Source organism: Ornithodoros turicata, chromosome 10 (genome assembly GCF_037126465.1).
Source record: "Ornithodoros turicata isolate Travis chromosome 10, ASM3712646v1, whole genome shotgun sequence".
NCBI lineage: Eukaryota > Metazoa > Arthropoda > Arachnida > Ixodida > Argasidae > Ornithodoros > Ornithodoros turicata.
In genome coordinates, this window is record NC_088210.1 from 8778990 (window position 1) to 8797439 (window position 18450).

At 47.5% G+C, this 18450-nt stretch overlaps 2 protein-coding genes across 4 annotated transcripts in view; one reads left to right on the plus strand and one right to left on the minus strand.

Annotated features, from left to right (window-relative positions):
* Positions 1-18450, plus strand: part of LOC135370098 (COP9 signalosome complex subunit 7b-like) — a 337544-nt gene that overhangs the window by 287885 nt on the left and 31209 nt on the right. The gene's annotated exons all lie outside the window — the stretch shown is intronic.
* On the minus strand, positions 356-18060 carry LOC135370090 (uncharacterized). 3 transcript variants are annotated; one of them, XM_064603782.1, is made up of 16 exons: positions 17978-18060; positions 17621-17907; positions 15535-15708; positions 15297-15479; positions 10788-11030; positions 10490-10725; positions 9029-9258; positions 8909-8972; positions 6555-6668; positions 5118-5240; positions 4837-4917; positions 4689-4772; positions 3541-3703; positions 3316-3483; positions 1082-1216; positions 356-610 (listed from the first exon to the last, which is right to left on the minus strand). In XM_064603782.1, exons 1-16 carry the CDS (start codon positions 18024-18026, stop codon positions 521-523), a joined length of 2424 nt encoding a protein of 807 aa, XP_064459852.1. In that variant the 5' UTR covers positions 18027-18060; the 3' UTR covers positions 356-520. The 3 variants fall into 3 exon arrangements, with proteins under 3 accessions (XP_064459852.1, XP_064459851.1, XP_064459853.1); XM_064603781.1 differs by having other exon boundaries at positions 356-634; XM_064603783.1 differs by lacking the exon at positions 15535-15708 and having other exon boundaries at positions 356-634.

Consider the following 18450-nt stretch of genomic DNA (forward strand, 5'->3'; position numbering starts at 1 on the left):
TTTATGCTTTGTGGTAGGAAGTAGCAGCAGCATCGTGCCGTAATGTCAATGACTTTTTGATTCAAAGTATATATTCATGCATGCACACGAATTATGTACATGCATGGGACTCTTACAAGAGCGCGTGAAATGCAGTCATTTACTCCCGAAAGGGACTATTTTTTTGTGGCAATACATTTAGTCCCCGAAAGGAGTAAAAGTACTCCTTTTTTTTTCTTAGAGTAGTTTGCCGCCGTGACAACTGCGTAACGTGTGAAAAAAAAAAAAAAAAGCAAAGCAGGCACGAGAACTACGCAAACAGTCCTGCCGTCTGTGCCACTTGTACACCATCAACGAAATATACTGTCTTCTGTACTGTATGAAAAATCTTTAATCATTGTACAACATCAAGCTATACCTATATAGTTACTCCCGGAGAGCTATAGCGAGAGTGAATACAAATTGAATGTGTTTTTCGCGTGAACGTATTTGATCGAGCTGACGCGCCGACGGGAGTATATATAAGGGAGGGACGCTGTCATCACTGGTCTGGCTGCATTTGAGTGCCCCACGAGTAGATCATCTCGGCCGTGGTATTCATGCTCAGCAGAACTGCCCCCACCAGAAGAACCTTCAACAGGATACCGTGAAGCAGCTGAGAAGGGGAGAGGAACCCACTGTAAACTTTTTCACACCTTTAAAGGTGTGCGCTATGAACATTCAACCTGGTTGCGTAACATTGCATCTCCAGGGTGATATATTACAAAATTTGGAAAGCATTACTAAAGATCAAGTGTCAGTGCAAATCTTGCTTTCATTATGTCTTGGATATCGTAGGTACGAGCTAATGCATATATGCATCGCTATCGAAAATCGAGCAGGCGCAAGTGTCTACAATACTGTTGAACAATGTTGAGATGTTGCAAGACTGAATTTTTGGAGGACAGACAACACTCGAGTAAAGAAAATTTGTGCGAAACCGTGCTCCATTATGGTGTTACGAAAATTACACCTAAAAAGGCGTGCGCCATGCACGCTATTACACCTTTAAAGGTGTGAAAAGATTTAGAGTGTACGATCAAGTAAACCGACGTGTGCTTACCATCTGCCACATTGGTACGTGACCAATTTCGTGCAGGATAACCAAAGGTGTAGATATTGGCATGATGACGTTAGTGGACGCCGCCACCGCGACGGGTATCGCGTAGTAGAGAGGGTACACCTCCATCCGAGCTGCCTGCAAAGAGTCGTCCTTCTTTTACTTTTTAACTGGCACGCGATTACTATTTCGAGTGACACCACAGACCGATACTGGAAAGTCCATGGTAGTGCGTTAGCAGACTGGCCGCAGTGCTGGCACAATTTGGCCAAAGAACGCGAGCGATATATAGCCCGGATGCGGTATTTTCCGCATGGAACGTCTTTTGTATATTGAGGTGGCGTTGCGTGCGCACCTGCTTTTACTCTTCTGCGAAAGCCTCATAGCGTCCTCGATAAAGTGCTACTGATGCGCCCTGGTGCCACCTGGTGCGGCTTGCCATCGTCGATAAACTGCACTGGTGCGCACTGAACGTCCTCGATTAAAGGAGCGCACCCGTTCGGTGCAGCACTGGGCGCGTTAAGCAGGCTCCCGAGCGCCATAGCCCGGGTTTTCAGGGGAACATACCCTTGGTGCCTCTACTTAATGGTGTTTGTGAGCCTATCCGGAAGCCGAGCGCCAGAGCCGCTGAGCGCGCGCCGCCTATCGAGCTTTCTTTTGTCGTCTGCTTTTAAGTAAACATAGCAGTAGACCATAGGAGTCCTCTATAGTCGTATAACTATTTACCGCCGACATCCGATGATTCCGGAAACACAAAGAGCATGGACGGTTGCAACGTGTTCCAACGGTTGCGCCATTTCGAAAGGCAGTACACCGGAACATGCGTCACGCTCCGGAACTGGCCCCGCTCTTCCCCAGCGTTCCCTGGCTCCCCGGCTCCGAAGAAGGGGTGCGCGGGGTGCACCCGGGAACGTGCACCGGAAGTCACTTTGGAGGTGTTAAGTGATCCCCTGAAAGAGGGAATGTTCCCGGAGCACGAACCTAACGCGCCCACTGAGTTGCCCCGGACCCACACCGAGAAAACCGGCCGAGAGCCAAAGCGCAATCCCAAGAAGCATCGCGGTTGCCGGAAGTACGGCGGAAAGCGGAAGGCAAGTAGCCACGTGTAGCCGGGCAAGCAGCAGCTGACCAGCCATCGTCAGCCGCTCGCTACGGGTCGCGCAGCCGACGAGCCACAACGAGCACAGATCCCTATGTGGCGCACTCTAGTATCCACCAGATTCACCAGTGCGGTGCAGTTTCATATTCGATAATGCCTCCGCCCAGGGCACCACCAGTGTAGAGCGCCACGCACCCCGGTGGTTTCAGGGCAATTCCGGTGCAAGTTTATCGAGGACGCTATCACACTCGCATCCCCTGATACAAAGGTCATTGTAGACGCAGACGCTGTAGAGTAAAGCGTTATTAGTAAATTTTGTCTCGACTCGCTGTCTTTAATATTAGGTGGAACAAAAACGGAAGCCTGATAACAGTGAAGCCGCGTTCCCACATACGGCAAAAGCGCGCGGCAACCCGTATGCGGAGCGGAAAATTCTTGCCGCGGGACGGGAAAAGCCGCCTCCGCGTTATGGCGGATGCCGCACATCCTCGGCCAATCAGGAGGTCAACGGAAGTTGCGTGTCGTTCTTCTTGCGGCCTCCCGCTTGGAAGAAGTCATTTTTAAGAGTGCGGATCCCAAACCTAGCGGGATCTCACCTGCATCGCGTGCCGCCTATGGTATCGACAATAAAAAAAAAATATATTACAAAAGAAATGAAAGAAAAAATAATGATTTGTAATATGATGCGTTCCCGTTGACGTGCTGCATCTTAAAACCAATTAAAACTACGCTCTTAAAAAAAGGGTGTACTGTAACTCCTTTCCGAGCCACATATATAACTCCCCTTTTGGAGAGCACAGTTATACTCTCAAAAAGGAGTCTCCTCACTCCCTTCAGACCCTTTAACTCCCTACTGGAGAGAACATGACCCTCCAGTGGGGGTTAAAGGGTCTGAAGGGGGTGAGGAGACTCGTTTTTGAGAGTAACTATACTCTCCAAAAGGGGAGTTATATATGTGGCTCGGAAAGGAGTTACAGTACACCCTTTTTTAAGGGTATAGACTGGTGGGGCGGACCGAGTTGCACGGCCAATATTGAACAATGTAACTTATATTGGCTGCCAATGTTGGACCGACATTGAATCAATGATGGTGTGCTGATACTACTGTACGGCAAGCGCGGTTGTCGAAGGTCCTTACAATCTCCGTGACGATTGGTATGATGATCCGGCTAATTGTATTACGATCCATTGTCTCTGCCAAACCTGCCGAGATGCATGCCAGCATCACCTGGACAGACATCGGTGAATAGTTTTGCCAGAAGTTCGGCGGTATGCCCTGGAACATCTCTTCCAGCAAGCTGTATTTCTGAAAAGTGCAGCAAAGTTGATTTCCCTTCTCAACGATGATCTTGTTACCCCGTACTTCGACAACGAGCGATATAATCTGCACAGCACCAATGACGAAGAGTACTCCCCACGGCATTTTGAGACCGATGTTGTTTCGACTGAGTACAACGTTCTGGTCCACGTGGTTAAGCAAGGTAGACGCCAGGACCATTCCGCAGAGAATACGAAGTTGCATCTCCCTGGTATTGGGCATGCAAAAACTGACATTACTGATAATCGTGGGTGGTATCGAACAGGCACAACCCTAAATGAAACCGACGAAACAGTATGGCTCTCTCTTCCATAAGAAGTCGCAAGGGCGGACAAGAAAGACTGCCTGCAGCATAGGCGATACCAGGGCCACCAAACAGTGGGGTATTGCGAAGACGTCAACGGATTACTTAAGCATAATTACGCACAAGGGTCAGTGTGGAAGCGTATTCATTGGCTCGATTGACTTGATTCATCTTGACTTGACTGGAACGTCGGCGGTTGAAAACAAAGGAGGATTTTGGTGCGTGAGGGACACTCTCTTGGGAGTGTCGGGTTTCGCATTCAGATATTGAAAATGAGTTGACTTAGTACAGTAACACGTGCAATATGTGCTCTCTTGCGACACGCGAGTAAAATAGAGTATTATTTCCACTGGGAAATTGCTGTTGCCACGTGTGGCTTATTGCGTTATAGTATCGCCCCTGGCGATGAGACTTTCCATCCATCATCTCGAAATAAAGTTGTTGTTGTTGCGTTATTACGGCATTATACATGGAGAGCCGGTGCTAAGGGTGTGCGGGGCCTGAGACAAAGGCAGATCGCGGGGCCTATGGAAGCGCGGGGCCTAAGGCGGTCGCCTTACTCGCCCCTCCCCCTTATCGCCAGCGCTGCATACATGTCATGATTGCATTATTTGACACTTGTACTTGTCATAAAATTACGGCAGCCACCGGAGCTTCAACAACAGCGTAGGGGTATGCTAAAGACAGCTCCTGTACCGGTCTCCGCGCAACCGGGGGAAGCCATCCCGGTTGACACGGTAGCCTACCGGGCTGCCGGGAGCGGTATACTAAAACTGTATTGTTTCACTAATAATGACGTGGCTAGTAGTCGTCGCCCTTACGACCGCATACTACCCGTGGTATAGCGGGTATTCACTCTGACAATAGTCCTACATACAGAAGACCTTACATGGCGTCATGTCCCATGATCACGAGCGGGTAGAAGGTGACGCAGAAGACGCCAATGTAAACGCAGGCCAAGCGGTCGATGGTGCTGTGGGGAACCATTAGCCGATGTCACGTGACGTTACTAATACGACGTCTATGGCTATACTAACTTTGCAGGCCCCGCACTCTTGAGTTTGTTTCGTGCGGCTTCCATGACGCTCATGTGCTCAGTCGAGGAGTCGGCAGGTTCACTGGAGCAAACGGACGTGGTGACTTCCATGGATTTTCCCAGCACCCCCCGCATCCCTTAACACGCTCCTAAAATCTTGCATCACCCCCCGAAAATACAGGCCAAAAAAACGCCACAGATATGAACCCTCTATACGACGCCCCGGGGAAATTTTGGAGACCCAGGATGAGACGACGTCGAAGCTACAATCGATGCACTCACTGTTTGAACAGCCTCAAATGGAAATAGAGGTAGATTCCAGTGAAAAGTGAAGCCACCAGAGACACAGGCGCAGTAATCGACCACAGCCTTACCGGAGTAAGACGAGGTTTCCGGGGGTCTTGGCTGTAAAACAGGCAATATACACGCTTCATGTGCAGTATACCGTAGATATTTCATTCCTATACAGATTGCATTCTACATATAGCATAATTTGCTCGCAATATAACCTAACGTAATCATAATGTATGGGGACTGGGGGACCGTGAATGCGCTATTATATGCAAGTAGGTCTGGCTGGAGCACTGCACGGGCCTGAATGAACGGGCTTGACCCGGCTCGTACCCGAAGCCACGGAGGCCTACCGACCCGAGCCCGGCCCGGCGCACGATGTCGTCTCGAACCCGATGCCGCGGAGGCTTCCCAGACTCGATGCTGACCCGACTGCAACCAGGTACGTGGTTGCTTTGTTTTCAAAACGTCTGTTGAGGATTAAATACTGCGAAAAAAATGGCTGACAAAAGTTCGACCCGACTGTGGCCCGCAAACTTAACCCGACTGAGCCCGAGCCTGCTGTCAAGCCGTCACCGATGCCAGATTTCGGCTAGCGGGCCGGGCCAGGCCCGGGTTTTCGTGCCGACCTGGCACTTTGCAGTGCTCTACACCCTCAGAAAAAAAAGGTGCAGTAGTTACACCTTTTAGGAGGTAATAGTTGTCGCATATGTTGTGCCTAAAAGGTTGCAAAGTATGATAGGCTTACCGCTTCTGACTCGTCGAGCGAGGGGTGCGTACGCCTTTTCGTAGCAATTTGGATACATGATAATCGGTTTTGCCACCCGTTTACACCCTTTATCAGACGCGATGTTGACCTATACACTCTTAAAAATGAACTTCACCGCATAGCACGCTCCTAGCCAACCATTATCTCGAATGATATCGTTATCTGCCCTGATTTGTTGAAATCACGGGGCGTACGCCTTTTCTGTGACAATTATGAACAGCATAAGTGTCACAGAAATGGCGTACGCCCCCCGTTTTCAACAAATCAGGGCAGATAACGATATCATTCGAGATAATGGTTGGCTAGGAGCGTGCTATGAGGTGAAGTTCATTTTTAAGAGTGTAGGTGGTAACTATAGAAGTTGCCACATTTTCACACCCTTTGTTCCTAGATGTAGCTGCGCAGCCAGCTCCGCATTTTTTCTTGACCCGCGAGCCTGAAGCATGGAGCGCGACCCCATAATTGGTTCTTCTCTGGATAACGGACCGACGTGGACTTTCCTGCAAGTGCTTCTGAAAGAGAACCCGACGTTTTCGTCCACCTTTACCTCCTTGCCTACATGCTTTACCTCCTCTCGTGCGCAGAGAGATATTCATATGGCGCAGAACGAGCGAGATCGTGGGGTTTTGCTTGGTACACAATAATCTGAAGGTACGGACCGTATCTTTTCCAAGACGTCTCCTACAGGAAAGAACCAGATACTGCAGATGTTTCCAAGAACTGTCATCAAAGAAGGACCCCACAAGAAGGCGCTGTGAAGCTCCGCACGGCGTCTACGGGGTAAAGAAACATTATAAGAGTTTGACACAGCGTTGCTTTGCCGGAAAAGGATGTTAACAGTAGCTATAGGGTGTCTTGTCGGACCATAATGAAAGTAAATGGAGGGTTGAAGTGAAGGAAAAGAGACCTTTCTTTTCCACCTGATTCACGGAACTGTCGATAGATGTTTCACTCGCCCCATGCAAGCTGCTGTACTGATGCACAACAACCGAATATGTGTAGATATCAGCATCTTGGTAGCTATATCTCATTACTTTAATTCAGTTATATTCCTATATTCCTATAGAAATCAATTACAGTTGCGCAATTCCAGCTGGCAAATTCACTCATGACGGACGACATTCGCCATCACATCATGAGGTATGTTGGGACGTTGAAGTTGATGTTGAGTGATGACCTGGGACGACGTGACGCTCAAGTCGAACGATGCGTTTTGAAGTTGAATTCAAATAACGGTGTCTGAACTCTGAAGGTAAATACAAACGATAGTCATTGAAGTGGAAGAGTTGCGACGTTGTGTCGAATGATGCATGTAATGTTGCGATGTTGATGGTGTTGAATGACGGGTTATGACGCTGATGCGACGATGAATGACCAACACGGGACTAAAGCAGCAGAGGTCCAATTTAATTTGAGCGTGGCTAGTCCAAGCCATCAGTATGAAAACTGCGCAAATTTCATTCCAATAGGCGGTGCAGTTAATTAGAAAATTAAAATTAAAGGTTACGGGCAACACTGTAATAGTATTCGAAAGGGATCCGTACTTTCTGCCGAGTACGGCGGCAACCACATTGCATGCGTATAACACTGGGCCCGACCAAACAATCCACCACAGACTCCGCCCCTGCAATCCACACAACGAGCCACATCTGCCTGCGGATAAACAAACTTCGTGTTGTGTCTGTCCCTTCGTGTTCCCTAGTCTCGGGGTTTTACAAATACTGAACAGTCGAAATGTGGAGGTCGTTAAAAAGGCCAGACAGTGTCGGGATTTGTTTGTGCACTGTGTGCGTCATCCTCAGAACCATTGCTTTCCGTTTTGTCAATCATTCTGTGATTTCTCACCACTTGGTTCAGGTGGCGCTTCCGCCGAACAGCGCTGCGTTTCCTTTTCAGTTTATTTCGCAAAAAACACACTAAACAGGTGTTTCTGCACTCCTACGGAAATATGATACAAAATAATATAGCCACCAAAAGAACAAAATCGTGACAAAATAATGCTGCATACATAACACATGTTGAACAGTGTTGCCCGCTGCAAAGGGGGTTGTTCGACAGCAGGCGTCGCGCCGCTCTACTACGCCGGATTTTTCGTGACAAATTAAAAATATTTAGAGAGCGTTGTCGGTCGTATGGTTCCGCATATGGGATTTACAGGCAACAGAGTCTCAAGACACGTCGCCAGCATATCTTGCTTCTCTACTGCTTTACAATATACCTTTTAAAAAAATGGTGTACTTGAACTCATTTCCTTGCCACATATATAACTCCCTTTTGGAGAGTACAATTACACTCAAAAAAGGAGCCTCCTCACTCCCTTTAGGGAGTGGGGTTATGATCTAACCCCCTACTGGAGAGTAATATTGCTCTCCGGAAGGGAAGAAAGGGAGTTATGCTACTCCCTTGAGGGAATGAGGAGTCCCCTTTTTTGGGAGTTACTGTACTCATCCAAAAGGGAGTTATATATGTGGCAATCAAAAGGAGTTAAAGTACCAACAGAAAAAGTAGGGCCGGTTGGTAGAACTCCATTTCTTAGCAACAATAAATAGGGGCACTCGGTTAGAACAGAATAGGAAAGACGAGGTCGCAACTTTCAACCACTTTACTAGAATGAGACCAAAAAATACAAGCCTCTTTCAAACCCTCTCCCTCTTCTTCCAAACCTGAGCGCCGCATACCGCTTCAACCGCCAATCAAAGACGATGTTCAACTCCGGACGGGTGTTCTGAAGGGTGTTATCTTTCATGATTGGCGGTATCGTCTTTGTGTGGCGGTTGAAGCGGTATGCGGCGCTCGGGTTTGGAAGAAGAGGGGGAGGGTTTGAAAGAGGCTTGTATTTTTTGGTCTCATTCTAGTAAAGTGGTTGAAAGTTGCGACCTCGTCTTTCCTATTCTGTTCTAACAGAGTGTCCCTATTTATTGTCGCTAAGAAATGGAGTTAAAGTACATCCTTTTTTTTACACCTTGTACTAGCGCTTTCGTACTGGAGGCATCGCTGCTGGCATAGCGCTCACCTCGTCATGTCGTCCCTCGCAGATGCAGCCGCTGCCGCCGCTGCTTGTAGTGTGGTAGATGTACCTAAAGACAAAAAAAAAATAGTCGGAACAAAAGAGGAGAAGACGCGCTTTGCTAACCTGCACTAGACGCCAGCCGGGAAGTCCTCCCGTGAGTGGAATCTTCACCAACGCTCTCACGTCCCGTGGCGGGGTATCGTAGAGAAATTCGCCTGGCGTATTTTCGCGAACGGAGCCACTCACTCAGACTCTCATCGCCGACCGACGTGTTGCTACACGACGACATTCTCGACCTAGGCCGTTCGGACAGCAGCCGCCCAGGAGGACGATCAGCCAATTCAGCAGCTGGGCTACATGGAAGAGCGATGCACCGTAGGCGCATGAAAGGCAAGTAGGTTACCCTATACCAGGACCAGGGGCGTCGGAATGTTGAGGCTATGGAGGCAGCCGCCCATTCTGGGCACAGGCAACGGGGATTTTCCACTCCTCTTTCATGCACTGAGATCGGGCAGGGTGTCTATTTGCTAGTCCTCCTATATATGTACGTTGTATCCTGCAGGTAACTTTTTGAAATAGTTTTAAAATTATGTAACCGGGCTAATGGTTGTGGTGCTAAGTAGCACTTCCTTCAGTATGAGGAGAAGACAGGAGGCCGTCTCTTTCTTTTCCTTTCTTTTACCATTTTTCTGTGACAGAAAGCTATTGTATCAATCGAATCGAATGTATGGTATCATTCGAACCTCCGATGGTGCAAACCAGTGCCCACGCTACCGTAGCGTTGCGCGCGCGTGCCTAGCTGCGGTGCCCCCCCACCCCCCCACCTCCGCCCAACCGTGTGGTGAACTGCAAAAAAAAAAAAAACAAAAAAAAAAACCAAAGCTAAATTGACCTCATAAAAGCCTCATTAAGCCAACCGTTTCCCAAACTAGTTTTTGCTGATCTGATGTGGCCGCCATGCCAATCTTAACGGCCTCCAACGAGCTGCCGTTTATTCACAACAATGTCTTCAATCGACGTCACAATCACTCAACACTATCATTTCGTCATTCTTCATATTAATGCTTTTAATTAGATGTAGTACGAATCCAGAATTTTGCAAATCCGAATCCAAGGGAGGTTCTGACTGTGCATAGACTACAACAAAATACATAAATTCTCGCGCCTGAATTATTTCTATAAAGCTAACGCGACAATCAAAAGCAAAACCAGGTTACTTTTAAACTTTAAAGGGAACAGTTCCTGCCTGAATTCTTTCAGTCCAGAGCAATGTAAACAAAGACACGAGAAAACACCCGTCGGTCAAATGAGGCTTTCGGCGGACTCCGGAGGTGTCAATTTCAAAAAGAAAGGAACAAACGTGGTTGCTGGATTCGAAAGATTCGATTCGCCATTTTGGGCACTATAGGATTTCAATTCCCGAATCTCGAATCCTTTGCCTAGGATTCGTGGGTTCCAGGATTCGCGGAGTCCGTTGGCACACCCCTATACTTCAAATATTAAAGGTATTTTGAACGTGTGGGATTTTAAAACGAAAGCCCGCACGGCTAGTGAGTTATATCGCATGACCAGACTTCGGTGTACCTGACAGTAAGGCTGTCTTGCTTGAAGTCAACGCCGGAAGACATTTTGCGGGCGATAACACTGCTCGATCCAGGCAACTTCAGGATGGAAGCTTTCCGCATACGGGTGGCGCTTAGGCGTTCTGGTCCAGGGGATGCCGCCACCATGTCTGATGGAGAGTTCGCGACCGTGTCGTCCAATGTCACCACTTTAACGGTGTTCCCCGATTTCTTCATCTCGGGTGACACTGCTTCAGGCTGTGTTCGAGCGCCCTTACTTTAAAATTGGCGCTCATCGACAACTCATTCCCGGAACTGACCGTTTTGTCGTCCGGTGTGCGGATCTGGAAGACCTTGCGAGTTTGCTCGGTGCGATGTTCGCCTTGAGGTTTCTCGCAAGGAGCTGCTCGCTTAGCCTCCTTTTCTTGGTCGAGTCCCATCACTGTTTCGGCGCCGTCTTTGACACTAGTGACTACTGGAGGTCGAACTTCGTCTTCGCTAGTTTCGTTGTGCTTCGGCGTCGTCTTGGAGTCGTTCTTCTCGTCTTTCAGGGCCCCGACAACCTAAAAAAGGTGTAGCATCATCGTCATCGCCGCGCACCGAGCTCGCTGCGAATAAATCTCTTTTCTGTTGACCTTCCGAGGATTCCGGTTGTCCCTCCTTGGATCGCGCTACCTTGGATCTGTCTACTAGATACCAGTGACGTCCACTAACTACTTCTGCAGTAGTTTAATTACTAACTACTTCGCGATGGAGTAGTTTAACTAGTAGTTCAACTACTTTTCATTGGAGTAGTTAGAACTACTTATGTAACTACAGCAATGTATTTTACCTATACATCTATAGCATCCCTTGTAGTGTCTTTGGACACCTAAATATGAGTCACAAGCAGCGATAATGATATTTAAAATATACTCTTGCGCCTACGTCGCTTAATTCACATACTGCCGTAAAACCCATGGCCTGTCTCTTGTATATTATGCGCTGACAAAAGAGCTTGCTGCGGAAGTATTGTCTATGGAGAGAAAGCTTCCGCTATAAAGGTACGTACAACATACGACGGACCATGTACGAGGTTTACACTCAGGCTCCTTCGTCACAGATCAATGCGCCACGCTAATATATTGTGATGGGTGCCGATTGCGCCACTGTGGACCGTAAAATATTTTCGCTTACCCGCGATGATCGATCACGTAGCCATCCTATGCGGTTTCAACGCGAATTCATGCAAATGAGGCTTCACTAGACAAGCATTAAAAGTGCATTTAGTGCACATGCACGACACAATTGCTCTGCACCTCCGTTCTCATCAAACAAGCAGCTCAAGGTAAAAGTCGGAAGCACAATCGTGCCGTAAAGCTTGCGGCAAAATCGGAAGTAGTTGGCGCCTGCAGTAACCCAACTACTGTCGTTAACTACTCGAAATAGTACTTTAACTAGTAATTGCCACTACATTTCTGCCATTAGTTCATAACTACTTTTTAACTACAATCACGTGGCTTAACTAGTAGTTTAACTACATGTAGTTAACGAATGGCCATCGCTGCTCAATACTTCGATACATATTTCTGTCCCAGTGATTTTCCCAGGATTTTCTTCTAGGGGGAGGGGGGGGGGGGGCTGACATAATACGTAACGTCTCGCATGACGTCACAACCACGTGACCATATCATATGACGTCACGTATGATGTGACCCAGTGGCTTTTCCCAGGATTTCCGTTTTGGGGGAATCGGGATTTGAAGGAGTGGAAGGAGTGTTCCTGGCTAAATGCAGCGACATTCAATTTCCAAACAGTGTGAACATTGTTTTGCAACTCTCAAAAGACCACCTAGGCAGTTCAGGGTTGTGAGCATCTTCATTTCTGGGGAAAATGTTGTGTGACATTAAAAACAGAAAACGAGGACAGGTGACGAGAAACGCAAAAAAAAAAATACTAATAAAAACACGCACACATGACGCAGAGCAGTTCTCTTCATGTGAAGCGGTAAGTTTCCCCTTCATAGCCTCCTTGGTTTTCGGACCCATTTTTCAAAAAGCTATATATACTAACTCGTGGTACATGTCCGCGCTGCCACCAGACGTCACCTGCTGTCGCGAAATCTGTTGTTCTTCGATGGATATCTTCATCAGAGCGTCAACATACGCAGGAAGCAATCGCGAACGTTCTGAGCAGAGTATTCGATTCATAGAACCATTCATGAAACCAATATTTTAGTGCGAGAGTACAACACTCATTCTCGTTCCTGTATATCTTGTTCACAAGTACAGTTACCACACATTTAGCAACGTGATCCACCTATAGTGCACCGTACTCTCGCACGATGATCCGATGTAACCACGTTAAACCGCTGTTAAGTTTTTTTATGCTTTACTCGCAGCGTTCAAAACCAGTAGGCATCGTAAATACATCAAGACTTGATTTGAATACTCGGCAGGGCCACATGACACTCCCCTAGGGGGGGGGTGTTAGGGGTGTGTGGAGGGGTGCTGGGAAAATCACTGCTGTCTACTGAAGGCAGTTCCGACTGCTGCGTCATACACGCACCGAAGCCATGCTTTTCATCCTTAGCGTTTGACAAAAAGAGTGTGGTGTTGAATTGGATGAACACGGTTGTACACTGTAAAAAGATGTAACTTTACGCAGAAGTGCATGACTGCTAACTCTGTTGCTGGCATATGTGCCGTAAAATATAGTTCTTGCAAAAAGAAAGAAAGTGTATCACACTTACATAGCTCCCACAAGCGAAAACAACGCCACTTACATTAAGGGCACACTAAACTGCGAAAACCCGGTTCGGAACCATGCCGTGTGGTGCACACCAAAACGGATTTTGTGCAACATATAGGTATAGGGATCCGGGTTTTCGGAGTTTATATCTGGCTGTTACCGGAGGATGTCTTTCGGAGTTTTTTTTTTTAACGGAGTTTTTTCGGAGTGTATCATTTACAGCTCAGTTAATATCTGAAATTCGGAGAAAACTCGACGACGCACGCACAGTTGTGCAGCGAAAGCGCGGTTCTGTCACATTCATTGCTTCAACACCAATGAGACACAAGTTTAACGATACATTTCGGGCGACGCACAAGTGTTCCGCACGGGCGACGACTGAGGTGTTCCGCAATTCTAAATGCACCCTGTCCGTGTGCAGTGCTCACCCTTATACGGCAGTGTTCACATATACGACAACCTCTGCATCGCGATCGCGGGACGGCGTCAACTCCTCAAAATCAGGGTACTCCTTGACGTAGTCGCAGGTGTGGCGAATATCACAACGTGTAACAAAGTAACGGAGAATGTTGTTGACGATGCCAGTCGAACTGTGTTTTTTTGACTGTTCATGTGAGCCACGGGGGCTTGTCAACCAGTTCATGTTATTTATGGGGCGCTGCACCTGCACCCCTCGCTGGAACGTCCCCGAATGGGTCAGTGTAACCCGATACCCAAAGCAACGTCTTCCGAGAGGCGCATCTGGTCACTGTTTCTTGTGCCTCTGTCTCTCCCTTCTTTTTGTAAATAAAATAGTCGTCTCTTTTCAAAGCTACGAAGTGGTCGTGTGTTTTCTGGTCTCTGCGAAGTTCGGGCGCCTCCCCGACGTTTGAGTTCGACGGACTTACACAGGGCAGCTTTCGCTTGCGTCCAATCTTGTCGTCAACACGGCAAGTAGTTGCCCTTTCAAAAAGAACACTTCGTATAATCTCGGTTTAATGCTTATTTTAGTGCTTAGGTCAATGTATAGGGCAAGGAAATCGGGAAACAGACCGGGGGAAAACCCGGGCGGTGAATCCTCAAGTGGTCGAGATGACTGCCGAAGAAAATGCTAGGTCACGGAAATCATTATTATGTTGCGGTGGGGCCGCAGTATCCGAGGTCAGAGGATACCCAGGACACAAAAGGAGGCCAATAACAATAACCCGGTTATCAGGGAAAACATCTGCCAAGCGAAGTTTTTCGGATTAATCCAAATTGCTCAAAATTTTACCGGAGTACGTTTTTCGGATTTTTTCGGATAAATCCGAAAACCCGTATAGGTTGCGACACATATGGCAGCAACAGAGTTAGCAGCCACGTGCGCAGTAAAATTACGGAATTTTTTCTTGCCACACACGTTAAATAGCACGCAATCAGGTGACGTATTGTGAAGGCCAATGCTCGCCCTGACGATGTGAGCACTCAGTGTCAGCGCTGTATACCGAGAACCACGGTATTCAGGCTCAGCACACCACAAATGAAGGACGAAGCACATAGGATAGGAAGTAATGCTCTGACAAGAGGAGACTGTCTGAAAGGGAGGTTCCAATACTACTTTGGATTGCGCCTATAGAACGACTGATTGCCAAGTCATGGGATAATACGAATGATGACCACCCCACGCTCTTGCGTTCCAGAACAGCTTTTTATGACCGCCATAAGGTAAAGACACACAAAACAAAACATGCCCTTTCGTGTAATAGGCCATAAATATACGAAAAATGAAGGGTACACCACTGCATCTTTAACGTTTTTGACAGCTTTTGTGTATTGAGATCTGAAGGTGATTGGACCTACGATCAATCGGACGGACCAAACGCAACCACCAAACCGCAGAGGTCGCAGAGAAGACCAGAGCTCGCATGGTTGAAAGAGTGTTCATTACGTATGTCCTTCAGGAAGCGCAATCAGTACTGTAACAAAACGGACTTCCTGATAGGGTTAACGAGTAAATGGAGCACATCCTATATCAGTTCAAAAACGGTGGACAAAAAGGATAGTTAACGCTAACGTCCTCTAAACGATGTCCTTCCGCACACCCACCTCAGAAACCCCTTACACAAGGGGAGCGGCGTTACCTGCGCAAGCTTGTTCAGAAGTGGGTCCGTATTAGGGCTCTGTATAGAGCGTGCGGCAGACACGGTGTAGTTGCCCGTCTTCTGGCTGACTACGGCAATCTGCACGATGTTGTCCAAGTTCTCGTGGTAGAGCACGCACAAGACCCGATCCACCACCAACAGGAGAGGGACCGCAACGACCGTCTACGGATGAACGATCGTTATTGTGCCGTTTTAATCGGTTCCCTTTAAGCGGTACCTGAGCGCAAAGCATTGTACAGGTTAAAGCTGCGGCGCAGACAGTGATGAACAGATTCCGTCGACGCATGCCGAACCTGGAAACTACGGAGTAGGCTACGCGCGGAATGAAGGTAGTACCGGAATCGACAGATATAACCAGCATCGCCAGCAGGACCACAGTTACTCCCTCTGTCTGAGAAAGGAAAACCCATAAAAAGGCCTACACTGTACACTCTAAATCGTTTCACACCTTTAAAGGTGTAAAATAGGTGTATTAACAAAGATTACACCCTTTCACACCCTACAACTTTGTTTTGGAAGTTCCTGAGGGTGTAACACTGGTGTACTACACCCTCAGGTGAAATATATGGTGATAGTGTGTCGCCTGGGTGTAGGGTTATGCTCTTAAAATGTAAATTTTTGCTAGCAACATGTTTAAAATGCTGGTGTTTCCCTTCGAAACACGTACAACCATACAGATAGGAAAGGACCAAACATCCTGATGAGTCGCGGATAATGAACAACGTAATGCATTTTACAGGGGTTAGATATTTGTGGGTACAACACTGCAAAGCCTTGAAGAAATATGCAGCGTTCTAAGTAATGAACATGCATATGGGGGAGGTGCTTGCTCATGAGAAGGTCTACAATTTCCCGAAAAGCTATACACAGTTGCCATGCTTCATTGCCATGCATTTTCTGTATGTCGGCTGTGCATGTTTACACACATATTTAATCACCTTGATGTACAGACATATATGGCCCTCAATGTGATTATATGCAATATGCTGGTAATTGTGAATACACAGTTACCAGCATATTGCCACGAACCCAGCAGTTCTATTCGGCTTCGGCGTTACAACCTTTACACCCCAACTGCCACGAGGGTGTTAAAATACACCTTAAAAGGTGTGCGCCATTTACAACATTTTGATTTACACCCTTTACGGTGTAAAACGATTTAGAGTGTATAAGAAAAAAGGTGTAAAACGGGGAGTAATTGCAGCTTCTATACTCCCCCAGTCTGCAATTAATCCCCATTTTAGTCCCCTAACCCGACATTTAGTACCGACATTTACTCCCCAGGACAGCAAATTGTCACTAAACTTCGAGAATGGTCTCCTGAATGCAACAGTCTACGTAAATATGTGCACTGTACATAAGGCTGTATAACTCAGACAACGTAGCAATTTTCCAGCCACACAGAGTAAGAAACAGTTAGCGCATCTTTGTTCGCAAATTGTGCCCTAGTATGGCACAAGATTTTATATCACTCGATATATCACGGTTGACGGTTTGCTTCGCAGTATTTTCATGCATGCACACCAATTATGTACCTGGGGACTCTTACAACAGCGCGTGAAATGCAGTCTCCACTCTGTGACATTCATTCACTCCCGTGCATTTACTCCCGAAAGGGACTATTTTTTTACGGCAATGCATTTAGTCCCCAAAAGGAGTAAAAGTACTCCTTTTTTTCTTAGAGTGTAGGATGTAGTTCTGTATCGAGACCACTCGTTTTTAAAAATGAAGTGAAAGCGTTAGGAAGGTAAATATTGCATAGAAGTGGAAGAAGGTCATATACTGAATCTAAAAATGTAAGAATGATAAAATTCTGTGGGCTAGAAGTTTTTTTATACGCATTTCAACAACCTCATCTGATTCACCTTTAGCGCAGGAAAAACACCGGGATGCTAAGCCTAACGGACTCGAAACTTGCCATCTTACAAGAGGTAGAGGGTGAGGTTAGTCTAGGTTATGTTCTACAGATTGTGGGGAGGTGTCAAGGGGGGCACCGCCCCCCTTCCCCAGGCACGCACTAGGCGGTGCGGGCGTCGAGACTGTGCCTCGGGTTAGATCAGAACGTCCTCAGTAAAGATGGCGGATCGCCTTCAAGAAACGCGCGATAAAATTTTATTTTTACACGTTTCACGCAATATACGAGGGTCATTCCTGTTTAATTTCGTTACTAATTAGCTCCTCTTTCACGTAGAAGCGTTTGATTTTTGTTTTTATTCTTTTTTTTCTTAAAAAAAAAAGCCTACGGAACTACGTCCAAGGCCTGTAAGGAATATCCTGGCGTGCACAAAGAATGGTATACATACTGAAAGGTATTCCCAGGCCATTTGTTCGGTGCTCATAATGCCGAAGAGTGGTAGGTTGATGATATGCAGTAAAGCGACCACGGGCATCGGGAGCGAGTGGAAGGCCCACAAGAAGAGCGGCATGAGGATGCAGTAGAGACAGAGGCTTCTCATCGTGCCCTGATAGGCGATGGGGGACAAGTAGAGGGGCATCAGGATACCTAGATGACTCAGGCTCCTGCATTCTTTCGTCTGTTCATGGATGCGGCCGCCCCAGGAACGGACAGAGTATGCGTAGCCTTCTGCAACTAGATATAGTGCCCGTGTTCTAATAAGGTACACTTTGGCGATACCGGCTAATTATTGGAGGATGCCTACACAGAGAGTCGGGGGACCCCGTCGCACGAGCGTTTCCGGCCATGGCCATCAATGGTGAAGGGTTCCAGCAGCCTTGAACGCGGACAGTCTGTCTTCTTCTTCTTCTTCTTCGTCTTCCTTATGGGGGTGCGCTCGCGCTGGTCAGGTTTTTTTCTTCAACTTCTTTTATTACCACTTCGATAGTGCCATCGTATGGTAGGTGTGGTGGGTGCGCAGCACCTCGCCTCACTCGCAGGGCTTGCCCTAACGGCCCAGTTGCATCTTGTATTCCTCGCCTTACACTAATAGAACGACCAGCTCCCGTGGCGCAGTGGTTAGGATGATCGCTTTCCACTCCGAGACTGGGAGGTGACACGGGTTCGAGTCCTGTCACCGGCTGTGCTGCCTGAGGTTTTCCCTGGGTTTTCCGAAAACTTTCTAGACGAACGTCGGCGCGGTTCCCCCGGAAGTCGTCCCAGGACGCATACTAACCC